The sequence below is a fragment of the Andrographis paniculata genome, unplaced genomic scaffold (assembly GCF_009805555.1).
Source record: "Andrographis paniculata isolate CXL003 unplaced genomic scaffold, ASM980555v1 Contig82END, whole genome shotgun sequence".
Classification (NCBI taxonomy): Eukaryota; Viridiplantae; Streptophyta; class Magnoliopsida; order Lamiales; family Acanthaceae; genus Andrographis; species Andrographis paniculata.
In genome coordinates this window covers 1,571,856-1,587,624 of record NW_026137620.1, presented here as the reverse complement: position 1 = coordinate 1,587,624, position 15,769 = coordinate 1,571,856, and the positions used below count along the sequence as shown (strand labels likewise).

The 15,769-nt window shown below is 31.9% G+C and overlaps 1 protein-coding gene across 1 annotated transcript; it reads right to left on the bottom strand.

The window, feature by feature from the left end:
- Nucleotides 1-1,788: 1,788 nt before the first annotated feature.
- LOC127241287 (DNA-directed RNA polymerase I subunit 1) lies at nucleotides 1,789-13,048 on the bottom strand. Its single transcript, XM_051260242.1, has 20 exons — nucleotides 12,730-13,048; nucleotides 12,483-12,642; nucleotides 12,086-12,397; nucleotides 11,089-11,280; nucleotides 10,795-10,974; nucleotides 10,273-10,435; nucleotides 9,313-9,500; nucleotides 8,622-8,882; nucleotides 8,129-8,217; nucleotides 7,858-8,005; nucleotides 7,515-7,733; nucleotides 7,133-7,432; nucleotides 6,890-7,028; nucleotides 5,643-5,860; nucleotides 5,020-5,222; nucleotides 4,695-4,893; nucleotides 4,264-4,601; nucleotides 3,455-3,595; nucleotides 2,646-3,378; nucleotides 1,789-2,567 (listed from the first exon to the last, which is right to left on the bottom strand). The coding sequence occupies exons 1-20, from the start codon at nucleotides 12,900-12,902 to the stop codon at nucleotides 1,947-1,949; spliced, it is 4,977 nt and encodes a 1,658-aa protein (XP_051116199.1). The 5' UTR covers nucleotides 12,903-13,048; the 3' UTR covers nucleotides 1,789-1,946.
- Between the last annotated feature and the right edge of the window lie 2,721 nt (nucleotides 13,049-15,769).

Sequence of the window (15,769 nt, the reverse complement as noted above, 5' to 3'; positions counted from 1 at the left end):
CGCAGAGCGGTGAGCTCAATTTTGTAATTTTCTTCTTTCTAATTTGGGATTTCTAATCATGCTCGGAGTAACGAGGCGTTTTATATAATATTTATTAAATACTAACGAAAGAGATAATTTTTGTAATATTTTTAAAACTACAAATAGATAAATTAAAATTTTAGAACTTGAGAGTTTTTTCAACAAGTTTTGCTATACACGGGCAAATTTTTTTAATTTTGCCTAAAAATCTTGGGTCTTGTAATAGTAAAATAAATAAAACTTGGGATGACCTCGTAGATACGAGAATTTGAGTAAAATATAATTAATAAATAATTAAAAAATATATTAGTAAAAATTATTATTATACTCCTTCCGTATGACTATAAGGATCTCATTTATTTTTTGCGTCATTGTATTTAATATTAAAAATATTTTTATCTTTGTATATTTTTTTTTGTACAAATGTTAGTATAATAATTAATATTCAAGTATCAACACTCAAAAGTAAATGAAACCCTTAGAGCCGGATAAAAGTAGTATAATATAAATAATTATAAATTAAGATAAATAACTAACTAATTTAGTTTAGATTTTAAAAAAATGATTATGAAATTTAAAATAAGATTAAAGTGTATAATATTTTTTTTTTAGAAAAAATGACATAAAGTGTAACATACAAAAATAAAAATAATAGACAAATAAAGTGAAACGAAGAGAGTAAATTTTATAAGTGTTTCTAGTTTATATTTAAAATTTGAAATTTATTTAAATTTTAATATAAATAATATTTTGATATAATATTTTTTAAATAAAATAATACTCCCTCCGTCCAACTTCTCATGTCCATATTTCCATTTTCGTCCGTCCCACTTATTTTGTCACTTTTCTTTTTTGGAAAATAATTATACACTTTAATCTTATTTTTAAAAATTTAATTTATAATTTTTTAAATTTTAATTATACTAATCAATTATCTTAATCTTAATCTATAATAATTTTTATTATACTATAATTATTTTTACTAATACATTTTTAATTATTTAGTAATTATATCCCTCCTAAATTCTCGTATCTACAGTAAGGCGGATAAAATATCCGGAACAGAGGAAGTACTATATTTTAATTGAAATTTGTGATGGATGACTAATAATATTTTGGTTTCTTAATTTGATTTTATCATATATATATATTATTAATAAAATACCGTATATCCAAAAAATATTAGAAAAAATATTTTATTAAAAATTTTGAGAAAAAGATATAAACGTTGAGATCACCGATCTCCTGTATATTACATAAGATTACTAGACTAAATAATAAAATATACTCCCTCCGCAGTCTTGATTGGATTGGACACCGAATTAAAAAATATTGATAATAATATTGGTAGTTAGATAAAATCGTATTGATAAAAAATTTTTTTTTGCAGAAATAGTAACAATTGTATAATAAAAATAAAAAAAATAAAAAATAATTTTAAGGTGATACGTTTATTTATGAAAATAAAAATATTATTTTGAGATGAAAAAAAATAGTAAACAAACTGTTATAATGGAATAGAGTATAATTTAAATAAAATACTTTTTTTGTCATTCAAATTTATTCTTTTTTTTTTTTTTATCTATCCAAATTTATTCTCGTTACTTTTTCTGGTAAAAAGATATTACTTTTTCTATTTTTTTTATCCAAAAATATAAAATTTTTTATTTTTATCTATTTCTCTTAAAATTATACTGGTGAACATACAATTGAATGACGAAAAAAAAATATATATATAATATAAAAATATATATAGATATTAATTTATATATTCATTATAGAAGCTAACTTACTCTATCAAACCAAATCATTTTTCATAACTTGTCAAAGTTTCTAGTTCCTAACGATAACAAACACTACTTCAATTTCACAACAAAACTTCATATTCTGCATAAAAGTAAACAAAACTTACAGAGACTTGCAGATCAACAATCTTCTTCCAGTTTCTGCATCATATCAAAGCATCCAGTCCCTACTTTCGCAGGCAACCCCAGGCAAATCCGAGACGACGGCGTTTCCAAGCTGTCGACCAAACCGTGGGACGCGGCCTCGACTATAAACTTGGAAGCCGTCTCGAATGACATCTTGAGAAACGGCGACAACGACTCGGAAATGCTCCCGTGCCTGCTCATTGGCCGGTACCCTCCCGTGTGCGTCATGTAATCTGCAATCAAGCTCAAGTGACGAAAATCAATTTTTACTCCGTAAATGTCGAAGACTTGTTTCACCTCTCTTATTACAGTAGCTCTTGCGGCTTCGACGCCGTATGTTTTCAGCATGGCGTGGATGTTGTTAGAATAGAGACGACTGACATCAAGATCGTCTTGCAAATCCCAGAACGATCTGAAATCGACGCCCGAAGCTTTCATTGCCCAATACAAGTTTTCATCTCCATCATTCTTTTCAGCTTTTGCGCCGTTTGATTTCAGGTTGTCGTCCCAAATCACTGTTTTTTCGTCTGGATCGTATTGCACCACCTTGCATTGGCTGATCTTGCTCTTGCTCGAGCGCTTGATGTACACTTTTTTGGCGGTTTTTAGGGCGACCTGGAAAATGAATTCGTCGGGATGTGATAATATTCTTTTAGGAATATAATGTGAAAACTTATATATATATATAGATACCTGAGCAATCAAGACATGGGGTTCTGTCGTGAATCTGAAGTGAACTTCAAACTTTAAACCTTCACACTCGATATAGATAGCCCTCCGGACTTTCTGATCGGATGATGATTTCGCTATTTTACTCAGGATTTTCTCTGATGTTTTTGCCTTTTCCCGACTAGATTTAGCTTCTGATACAGCTTCATCTTTGTGATCTTCTGAGTCATCAATATCTTCATCTTCTCCAGCTTCGATATCTTCAGATTGATGATCTTCGCTGTTCTTAGAATTTCCCGGATCTTCATTAGGGTCGCTGTCGGATCCATCCTCGTAATCGACCTCATCCGTACCCTGTTGCTTTCTCTTTTGTGCATCCGCGTCAAGATCATCGCCATCTTCGTCGTCGTCATTGTCCTCGTCATTATCATCGTCCCTTTTCTGTTTCTGGGCACCTGGCTCGTCCTCATCAGCTTCATTCGATGCTTCAGATCTTGGTGCAGATGTGGAATTTTGTATTCCGCTTACTTTGGATAGAAATACAACATGACTTTCGATTGCATCCTCGAGCTCCCTCAAGAACGAAGATTTCAAAGTTTCATGTGTGTCTTCCAATCGAACAAACTCGCTATCCTTCAGTTTAATTATCAGTTTATAGATCCGGTCTTTATGCAACGAGAGCTGAACTTCCATGCTCTCTACCAAATCGGATACACTCACCTTTTTCACACTCGAAACAAGAGAAACAACGTCGTGCCTGCAAACGACAAAATTTATTTTAGTCCATAGTTAAAAATTGAAAAATTTCATATTAGCTATCAGTACAAACTTACTTTGATCTCCTCTGTGAGAATGGGCATGTCAAGAGGGGAGTCTTGATAACATCTGATGCAGTCATCAAAATCTCCTGAAGCCTTGGAATACCGAGAGTAACATTCATTTCCCCGCGCCCCGCCAGATGAAAAGTGTTGAGTCTGTTGAAATGCAAACATGTGATTAACCATTGCACATTAAAAAGAACTACCATTGAACTGATATTTCAAACTTTAAAATTGTATAGAACCTTAAAGGATGCATAGCCTGAGACCCTGAGTACAAATGATAAATATGCTAGCAAAATCGTAAAACGAACTCAGATAAATGCTTACCAGTTCAGTGTTAAAGAGCAGGCGAATATATAGGTTTAAACACATTCAGTCTGTCCACTCCCAGTGAAACAATTCTCCATAGATATTATTAAAAAATACAGATATACACACACATTAATATAATACAATATATATCATTCACTCATAAAAAGTCAACCATTCAACACAAAATATTATTTTTTATATTACCAACACAATTTCACATACCACACACAAAAAAAATCAATTCATATAAAAAACGTTGAATGAACAAATTCATTATATTTTCTTAACAGCTCATTTACTCCAACTTTTGTTGTTCATATATAGATAAGTAGGCAGCAGGTTTTGTCAAATTAAAGTTTTCTTTTAACTACAGACTATATATGTAAATTATATAAGATCAGTAGGTGAAAGATTAAGCAAGTTGTTGTCGACGATCTGGATTTCTTGGATTTAAGAATGCAAGATCTTTAAATAAAGTGCAACAACGAATATAGAGAAAGGAAACTTACGTCATCTGAGTCGATGGTTCGCCTACAGACTGAGCTGCAATGACCCCTACAGGTTCTCCGGCTTGTACAAGGCTAGACAAGTATTTCTGCTCCACCAACTTCATAAACCTGTCTCGATTCATTCCAAGAGCCTCCTCATTTTTCAATTGGTGATCTTTCTTACTCGACCTGTGCTTCTTGTGTGTGTTCTTTCCACTTGCTTTATGTTTTACAGATAACTTCTCTTGCTTCTCTTGAACATAGCTCCTAGCTTCTTTTTCAAGTCCCTCGGGAAGTCTGTTGATGTAACTACCAAATTCATGCATATTCTGGAATTTCTGACTGAAAGTTTCCTGATTCTGAATCATTTAAAACAGAAACGCGACATTATGAGTCTATGTTATAAAAGTTACAACACATAAGTCTATTTTATAAAAGATGATATTACTTACATCTTCTAGCGCCTTAAAATTGTTCAGGAAGCTTGTCTTGTGCACATCAATGCCATCTTCTCCATAGTAAAATTGAACGATAGAACCATCAGCATCACGGACAGTATAATCATAGTGAACTTTCAGGCTCTCAAGATTTTTCATCAAACAACGCTGTAGATATCCACTGCGAGATGTTTTGACTGCAGTGTCAACCAACCTGAATAAAATTAACAAATAGCAGCACAAAATGTGAGTCCAAATTCATCAGAGCAATCAAATAGGAAATCAACTTCAGTAAGTTGTTTAAAAGGTGCAACGATGCAAGTCAAATACTAGGCCTTACCCTTCACGACCAGCCATGCAATGGAAATAGTATTCCTGTGGTCGAAGCCCGGTAAGAAAGCGATCAGTAATAAAGCCTCCAGCTCTAGATGTGAAATCCCATGGTGGAAAGCTGGGCAAAGTCTTTCCAGAAACCATCCGAGGTACCCTTTTACCTTCCAGCTCCTGCTGCCCAAGATAGACAGATATTTGCTGGAAATTCACCTGAGGAATTGGATAATACCATATTAACTTTATTACTAATCATTTATATAAGAAATTAAGGTAAGAAAGTGTAGAGCCACACTAAAACAAAAGATGTACATGATAAATAAGGAAAAAAAAAGCCATTAGCAAATGACTAAAGGAAGACAGTGAAACAATCTAAAATCTCCTGAAAACACAACCATGTAGATTCTAGAAACAAGACAAATGTGTTGTAATAGTGTACAACATCAAATAGAAGGGAAACCATATTACGTGGTGTGTAGCTGCTAATTTGTCTAAAGAAATAATTTTCAGCAAGAAAAGTAGTAATATGTATTGTAAAAATATAAGCACACATTTATGTATATAAAACATCCATTTAATTTAGACATCATCAATTATAACAACTTCATGGCTGATGATGGTATTCAAACTTACCGTACTACCCTTTGCCCCAGTTGTTGTCATGACAGAGATGCAATTCTTAGGGAAAGGTTTTAATAAACCAGTTGTCAGCAAGTGTTTGAGTATCTGAGAACCTTCCCTAGTTAGCCTATTTGTCAATTTGTTTTTCATTTTCATGTCCAAAGCTGCAGTAGCAGATTCTCTGTCCTGGCAAATGACTTTCTCAACCTCCAATTGCAGTTCTTGAGGGCCTATGTAACCAAAATGAAACATAATGTTCAAGAATAAATAATCAAATATATAAATATGTCAAAAAACACCACTCTGAAAATCACATCAACCATTACACATGCAATATAGTAAAAAATGGGAATGGCATCATGTCGATGTTACGCCATTTTTATATAGTATTTTTAGCTAAAGCATAAATCCCCTCTAAATACCATGATAACTGAAGCACAAGAAAGCATCACGCTGCACCTCTATTGCCAGCGAAGAATCATAACATTGATAAAATCACTGAAAAGGCCATCATGGCTAATTTTGAATTTAATCAATAGCCTGATAATTGTAATATCTCAAGTTTCAGGGCATCTGTTTCTATCAGAAGTCATCAAAACTTAATGTAAGTAAAAAAAATAAAAACCTGTGCATTCTTTGTTACATAGGCACTATACTTCTGCCAAAGCAATGATTTCATGGAGACTTTACCTATTCCATTTTATTACAAATAGTCATATTTGCATAAGAATGAGGGCACTGGATTGAAAACAATCAAGAATAGAGCAATGAGTTCCAATTGTAATATTGGCATTGAGTGTATATAATTGTTTGTAACCAAGCATTGGAGTGATGAAATTGGCTGGTTCCCATTATTTGAATCCACAGTGAGACAAAAATAGAAAAAGGCAGCAGCCTGCACACTTGATCGCCTTTGTCTAAACAATTCAAAGCATTTAAAGTACAATTGGGTATTGTATTAAATCTTTCTAAAAACTAACAATAAATAACATAGGATCCCAAAATCTAGATGAATACGATCCCATAAGAAAGAAAATTCCTCATTTAATAAAATTTCGAGAAATCAAGCATTATAAAAATTGTACGAAGTAAAAAACAAAGTTACTTCATGAGTACAAAAATATATTGCAGCGGGAAATGGTAGCTACGTCCACAGCTGTCAGCAGACAACTTGGGAATAAAGTCAAAGGCAAAAGTTATAAACAAAATTAGCTATCTCAAAATAACAGATAAAAGCAATAAAAGCCAAGATATAATACCGATTTGCCCAGGTTTGAATTTCACAAAATCACAGTGAACCTCTTCCCCAACATCTTCGCCTTCAAGCTTCTCCTTCCTTTGGGCATCATAATTAGGTAATATGATAAGGTCATCTAGCCCACAAGTGAATCCATGAAACTGAGCAACATAATACACATTAATTAAAGGTATGATTCCAAATGTTCGGAAAAAGGATTCTTCAAACAGAAGAAATACAATTTATAACACAACATAAGAAGCACCTGTAAAAAGATAGTAAATAGGCGACTCAATGCAGATAGAAAGATGCCTGCACTGTATGAACCATATAGCTCCTGCACTGTATGAACCAAGCCAAACTTTCCAAATTGAGCCTTGTCAATCACTCCCCGCAAAAGCTCATTTTTCCAGATCAACAAGCTGTGTTCAGCATTATGGTCATCATCTTCCTCTCCATTTTTGAAACTGTTACCCGTAAAATAATTCTTTGGAATTTTCCCCTGATTTTTAACAGTACAGGGTGCATAACCATGGGTTATATGGTTCAACAAGGCAGTGATGACCTGAAAAGGCAGAGAAACAGATTACGGTAACTTACTAGATCATGCATCTCGAAGACTGGAAAGTGGACGTTAAAAACTCAACCTGTTTTCCTGTCCAAAGAGGCTCAGGTTTCCATATCGTAGGCAAAACACAGTCCACCATACCTTCAGCATCCACTAAAGAAACCTTCCTAGAATTATTCCCAGGATTTGAACCAGACACACGAGCAAACACGCCAGAACCATAAAGCAGCTGACTAAATTCACTACGATTTAGAAATGTATTCTTCATTGTAAGGAGCACAGCACCCACAATATGGTCCTGGATTATTAGATCATTAATATAATCAATCATGCAGGTGCTCGAGCAAATATTTTAAGAAAACCACTGCAACAATTTTCTGGAAGGAGGACTATAGAAACTGAAGTTCAGAAATGATACTGACCTGAATCAAGCCCCTCACAGTATCACCCTTTGTGGGAACAATATATTGTTCATTTGCATTTACAATATTATAGGCCTCGGCACGGGAAATTTCATCTTGAGGAAAATGGACATTAATCTCATCACCATCAAAATCAGCATTATAGGAGCTGAAACCAAATTAAGAGGTTAGTATTATCCTTAGGTAATATATTATCGATGTAAAGAAACTTAAAAAGAATTTACCATAAAAATATAAAATAAAAATATAATAATAATAATAATAAGCTAACCTGCAATTTGCATAATGCATGCGAATTGTTTTTTCTCCTTTTAATACACGAACAACATGAGCCATTATACTTGGCTTATGTAGTGTCGGCTGAAATTGAAAATTCAAATTTTGTTAACATAACAGCTAATAAGGATCAGCTGCATTGTTAGTAGTTTACGTTAACCCAGAGAGAAGAATACTGACAAGTGCATGGAATACAGAAAAAGAATACATTGACACAATGTAACACATGAAATCAAACATCTATAACATAACATCATTTGTTTGATGTGAACTGTTATTATGTATATCAACATTTCAGTCTCGACAGGGAAAAACTTTCCTAGCATACATCAACCCAGTACGAACTTAACTTTTAGAGTCCTAATTAAATAACATTTGATCTACCATAGAAAGACCCAGTATAGAGGATATAAATAAACACCAAATGATGTTGTAGATATGATTAGCAAAATGAATAAACTACAGCTTTAATGAATCAACACAAGTACCTGCCGATTTACAAGCACAACATCACCATCTTGCAAGTGGCGACACACGATTTTTCCCTCAAACTCAAGCCCATTTTTGCCTGATTGTGAAACTGCTCCTCTTGAAGAAGGTAACTTCCTTGATATTGCTAGACGCATTTTTTTGCTTGTTGGCAGCTTTACAGTGGCTACACTGTCAATGTAGGATGTTGCCCCAGGATGAATTTGAGGCCCATTGATGACTGCACGTCTCAATTTCTCAGCATTCCAAGGAGTAACCCTCTGTAATCATTAAAGGTGATAAGGAAATCTTAAAATTTTAAGGTGAGGATGCAATTGATACTTGAGTAATTACTTAAAAATCTTGTCTTCTAAAATGGAAGGTTCAATGTTACTTCAAATTTTATAATCTCCCAGACCAGTAAAACTTCTCAAGTATGTCTAACATAACAACAGTTCAGTATATGGTTTATAATGTCATGGAAAGCAACTAGCCATGAGATCAAACATAACAACCACAAACAGGAAGAAAATAACCATATAGATTGATTGGATTTAGTTTATGTCCAATTAACTATAGGGCAGTTTATTAACATCAATCACTATATATTGCATGACACTACTTTCATATACTTGGCACACATTAATAACATCTTCCTTAGGACAAAACTGACACAAGAAAATAGATGCAGAATGAAAGCATTCTCCATACCTCTGGATAGGTCAACGTCAATGCAAAGTGTGGGGGAATTCCAATTTCATTTACTGCCAAATAAGGATCTGGGGAAATAACAGATCGACAGGCAAAATTGACCCTTTTGCCCATCATTTTTTGCCGGAAAATACCCTCTTTCTTTTCAAGGAATTGACAAATTCCAGAAACATCTTTTTGAGCTTGAGCTGCAATAAAAGATAGAACCTTATATCCATGTATAGATCCATTTGCAAGCTTACACAGTAAAAACAAAGTCGAAAATGTATTAAGTATGTTGTCATTCAATACTAGAAAACAGAACACATCATTAAATGGGAGTTATAGATCATATGTGCATCCTTGAAGCAACCAATTTTAATTAATTTTTAGAAAAATATAAATAATTTAAACTTAAAAAAAAAAAAAAAAAAAAAAAAAAAAAAACGCATTCCATATTCTCGGACAAACTCTATGTGTAATACTATACAGATGTTCATGTAGTCCAACTAGCTTGGAAGCAAGAACAGAATGACACAAGACACATATTGATGTGATCCAACTACAAGAGCAGTTATGCAAAGCACATAAAAAGGGAATCATTCCATCACATGAGCCCTTTTTTCCCTGGATCTAAACATGACTGACAATTGGCAAGATATAAATATTAATTGCTAGTATTTGAGAATTTGAGTTGTTTTAATATAAATTCTACTGAATTTGTGCATATTCCATATTCTCTAGGTTTGAAAACATTTGACGAAATTGGTGAAAAAATCAAGGATAAATGAAGAACACGGACAGAAAGATTGGAGTCTGCTATTCATGGCCATGAACAACTCTTGCAGAGGTGATCTAAATGGCTAAATTAAACCACAATCACATGTGCTATATTTGTAACTCCTGCCCTTGATTCTAACCGTGACACAGAAATTAATTTTAAAACAGCGCTAAAGCTGAAAACAAGATCAACAGACTCACTAGTTGCTGTTTTGCTATCAAATAAGAGATTGATAGATTGTTGAAGATCCATCCATCGAGTAATGATCTTTGACGTTTCAGCACTATTAATATGAGCATTTCCTAAAGCACTATTTGTTTGCAACACCTTCCCTAATAGAACAGTATGTGGGTGCTCCATCACCTGAAAGGAAACCAATTATGGTCACAACTTGCAGTAACGACAGTTTATAGGTAATAAGATCTTTGTAATCATATAATCAGCTTAATTCACCATCCTCCCGCATAATCAAGAAAAGATGTACTAAGAATGACACTTAATAAATAAATATATATACGTATCATACTTCAAAGGTTTTATTTCAGTGGTGTTATGAGTCTTAAATAAATTGAACCACCAAGGGACTGTCCTTAAAAATAAATTCTCTTCTGAATGTGCCATGCAATCAAGTGAAAAAATGTGCAGGCAAATAAAAACTATAAGATCATAGATGGAAAGTGTCGAACATAGATGCTGGACCAACAGGATACCCCAACACTTACAGAATTGCCACCTTTGGCTGGAGGCCGGAATTTTATTGGTGGAACAAGCACTGTTTCGAGGAAGAACATAGAGTAGCCTTCCATGTCTCCAGAAAATTTAAATTGATTCTGTTGAATATTACAGATATATGAGCAAAGGGTGGCTTCATTTTTCCATAAATGCCTCAAAATATCTTTAACCTGTCAAAACAATAAATACAATTTTATAATGACTCGTCAAAGGGAAATTTTACAAGGTAATTAGGAAAAATGCGAGTAACTAGAACAATAAAGATTTATCCCCGTATAACCCACCTCTGAAGGTAAGAGAGGTCCAGAGAATAAATTGTTTGGATCCTTCAAACCAGGATTAAAATTCCGACTCACACCTTTTTTGCCAGACTTTTTGGTACTGTTAGAAATGTCTATATCTCCCTCGCTTTGATCTATATCCAACTTGGCATTTCGTATGGCATTTGACCGTAAATGAGTACTGGAGAGTCCAGTCTGCACACAGAATAGTAACATAGATAGTAAGAAGAAATAGAGGAAAAATCACAAATACATAATCATTTAAAGCAACAATTGTTGTTTCACGCACATGAAATTCAAATTCACGCTTACAACTGCGATGAACAATGATCATTCTACCTACACAAACTTAGTTATTTCCCCCTTGCTCAACCTTGTGGATTCAACAGTTTTAAAGTTTCTGTTCCATATCCGAAGCACTCAATATATAAATACCCAAGTAAATAGCAACTTATCCAGAAAATTTCTAGTGTCGCGGAAATGAAACACAAATTCATAACAAATATGGTTTCAATATGTGCTAGATCAAAGTCGTAAAACAAATCCTTCAGGCTTTGCGAAGATCAAGTTTATCTTCTCAAACTTTTTCCCTGGAACAAACTCCTCTAAACTATTTACTGACGAACAATGAGAAAAAGGATAAGATAACCAATTATATACACAAAACGACAAATACAAGCATCAGTAACATGCTCCCAGAGTGAGAATCTGCGTACAATAATAAATTGCATCATTTCATATCTTAATTCAACTTTGCATTACCAGACACCTAAAATGGGTATTAAACTATTAATGAATAGAACACAAATTTCCAAAACAATTACATACAGCTACAATATCAAGAAGGCACTAACAAAGATGTATTAAAAATTTTTGCATTAAAATTGATATATTCGATCAGAGAACTTCCAATATATCCCGATTTCCGGCAACAGCACAGGCTACTAATACATTAATTAAAGTATCCTTTTCAAATCCTCCCCAGTCAAATCAAACTTACCACATTAAACCATCCAAATGTAGGTTTACTGATCTTCGGATTCTTGCACTCACAATGAGTGCACTTCTTCTCTTTTTTCCTCATGAAATTACTCAAAACCGACATTGCTTCACTAAGAAGACATGAATCCCAGCAAGTTTCAGTTCCCTGCTCATGCTGATCTTCTCCACCAGATGGGCTCTCTTCTTCGTCCCCGAGAAACGACATATCAAAATTTTTCTTCTTTTGCGCAGCTTGTCGCGCACCCAAATTCTTTGCAGCTACAAAGTTCCCCCCCGCAATAAGTTTCAATTGAGACACACAGCTTTCAACCTAAATCAAGCAAGCATTATTTCAAATGATTGAATGAATGAATAAATCCAAAATAGTAGGCAACACTTAAGTAGAAAGATGCTACCTCCTCCCTGCGTGCCCTAAAGTGAAAGCAATAGAAACATGTCTTGTTCAAAAGATTGCTCAGCATACTGAAGAGCAAGGGATTGTAGGCTAAGGAGACAAGGTCGATATGGCCACAGTGGCCAGGGCAATAGAATCCACGCTGCCCGCATGACACGCATCTGCAGATTAGAAAATGATGAATGACAGTAATGTAATAAATCAGCAAAATCAAAATCCTTTGTTCCGATTATTAGTTCACTGCTTACGGGGATTTGTCGTCGACAGGTCCCATGGCCGGATCATAGAGTCCGCCAGAAATTACAGCGCCCAATGTATCGACGGTGTGAGGATTTGTTATCTTCACGACGCTGTGACTCCTCACCTCTTCATCCGTCATGAATTTGAAGTGCACAGACTCTACAACCTCGGTCGTCGCCATGGCCGGAGAAAAAGCACGATGAAACAATAGAGAAGAAGAAGGAGGAGGAGGAGATATGTGAGAGTGACTGTGGCCGCAGCCGGTGGCCGGGGCGGCGGCGGCGGCGGCGAGGGTTTAAGGGCGCGGTTGGGTTTTGTATTCCAATCAAATACAGGGTATGATATATAAGGACAAGTGTGGGACCCAACATTTTTTTTTATGTTTTTGTAATAATAATAATATTATTATTATTATTATGTTCGTCCGTCAACTTTTCGTCTTTAACGGGAGTGTGTGTATCTTTTTCTTTTTTTTTTTTTTTCATTTATAATTAAGACAAATAAATAAAAATAGTACTATATTTTTTATATAAACAAAAAAATATATATATTTTCTCCGTCCCAACTTAAATTATTATTTTTTATTTTACTAAAAATAATTATACATTAATATCAAAATACTTTAACTTTTGTCTAAATTACAAATATATTATTATTTTTTATCATGTTAAAATCTACACACTCACTAATAAAATACTATATTTCTTAATCTATTACAAAACTCCAAATAGCCTCTTTGGACCGGAGAATGGAGTATTTTTTTATACAAAAACAATTTTATTTGTTTATAATTTTATTATTTCCTCAATTTCAGCTAATTTGTCTATTTTAGCTGATGGATGGAGTTTTGCGTATTAATAATAAAAATAATTATAAATTAAGATTAAAATAAATAAATATGGTTAAAGTGTATAATTATATGATTAGAAAAAAATAAAAATTATGTGAAACAAAAATGAAAAAGATGGACAAATTAAATGTGAAGAATAGAGCATTTTTTACTTTGACTAATAATTGTCACTATATTTTTTATTTATATGTTACATTTATCCAAACAAATTTCTACTCTTTCTTTTAAATTTGTGCTTATTTTTTTGGCAAAATTGAATGAAACACGTTTGAGGTTTAATGAATTTGCGCTAAACTTTTCATACTTTTAATACTTAGTTAAATTTTCTTAAAACTGGTGTCTTACCCTAGTCGTCCTTACTTATTTAACGCTCTTAGTGTTTGATCTGGACGTATTTAAATTTCCAATAAATTTCATATTTTTCAGTTTTAAACTCTTAAAATTACAAATATTAATTCATTTTACATTTAGCCTCAAAATTACTAAATAATTCTTAGAACCAAGAGAAAATAATTATTTCTTCTTTGAAGCTAAATATAAAAAAATAATTATATTTGTAATTTTAAATATTTAGAAATATAAATTATGACTGTTGGGGGTGCGCAAATCAAACATTGTTAAGTTAAATAAAGACAATTAAAGAGTAGATAGTAGAGTTTATGAAACCACGAAGAAATATGATGCAATTTTAAAAGTACGGGGACTTGACGCTAAAAAAATAACCAAAAACACATTATATATTAATAAACTTGTTCAAAAATTCGAGCACATTTTTAAGTGACAAGAAGAAATATAAATTTAGAATGTGTTTGTTTGGGGTTTAAATTTTGGTTTAAAATTTGAATAGTTATATGATATAATATAAATAAATATAAAATTATTTTTTAGTATAATATAAAAATAAAAAATGAGTTTTAATTTGATATTTTTTTTTTTAAAAAAATAATCATGAATAATAAAAATTTAGAAAAAATTGATAAGAGAACACACGCCTAAGGACAAAATAGTGTTGTCGACTTGTCGTGTCCAAGTACATACACGGAAACAATTAGTTAGCGCTATGTATTGATATGATATTTTGAATGTAAAACTAAAATTTAATATTATATAATAAATAAAAAATAAAATATTTGACTTAATATTTTTTAAAAAAATTAAAAAAATAAAATCATGATAAAAATCTAAAGAAGTAAATTTTAAATATTTTTTACTTTTTTTTTTATCGGATTTTATGTTTATTTTTTTTTATTTTTTTATTTTTTACTCTTACTAGGATTTGACTGTGTTTACTCAGATCATCTCCACAAAAAATGAGGGGAGGGGCTTCAACCCACCCCCAAATTCCCTCCCCCCATTTTTGCAGATATCCATAATGCTACTCTATTTCTTTTAGTAACACTGTTACTCCACTCTATTTTTTAAGTGGAGTTTTTATGGTGTTTTCTTTTTTTTTATATTTTTGGTATTTTTAGGTGTATTGTGTAATTTTTATTTTTTTTAGTAGATAATATATAATTTTATATTTTTAAAAGTTGTATGTAATTTTATTTTTTTAAAAAAATAATGTATAATTTTATTTCTTAAAAGTGATATAATTTTGAATTTTGGAAAGTAATATATAATTTTATTTTTTTAAAAAAATAATGTATAATTTTATTTTTTAAATTGATATATAATTTTACTATTTGAAAAGTAATATAATTTTTATTTTTCTAAAAGTGATATGTAATTTTATTTTTTAAATTAAAATGTAATTTTACTTTGTAAAAAGTTATGTTTAATTTTTTATTTTAAAATTAATTATTTTATATATTTTTCACAAAAAAAATTATAATATGTATAATTATTAAAAAACGATATGTTTGTATTTTTATATATGTAATTTTTTTAGAAAAATAAATTATATGTGTATGGATCTAATGTAAAAATAAATTAAAATTGGGATGTAATTTATAAATATGAAAAATTATATAAAATAATATAAAAGATGAATATATAGGGAATATAAGAGTAAAAATTGAAGTTCATGTTGGAGTAAAAACATTTTTACTGTAGCAACCGAAAAAATGGTTGGAGTAAAAACATTTTTACTGTACCAACTGAAAAAATGGAGTAGAGGGTTGGAGACACCTCATAATCCATTTGTATACAAGTTTTTTTTTTTTTTTTTGAATTTTTCAAATAATAAAAAGTTTGAC

Coding starts and splice junctions, on each gene's coding strand:
- LOC127241287 (XM_051260242.1), bottom strand. CDS start 12,902: ATGGCGACGACCGAGGTTGTAGAGTCTGTGCACTTCAAATTCATGACG. Junction 7,029..7,132: donor TATTTACTATCTTTTTACAG/GTGCTTCTTATG, acceptor TATGTTGCTCAG/TTTCATGGATTCACTTGTGG. Junction 5,861..6,889: donor ATTCAAACCTGGGCAAATCG/GTATTATATCTT, acceptor TTGGTTACATAG/GCCCTCAAGAACTGCAATTG.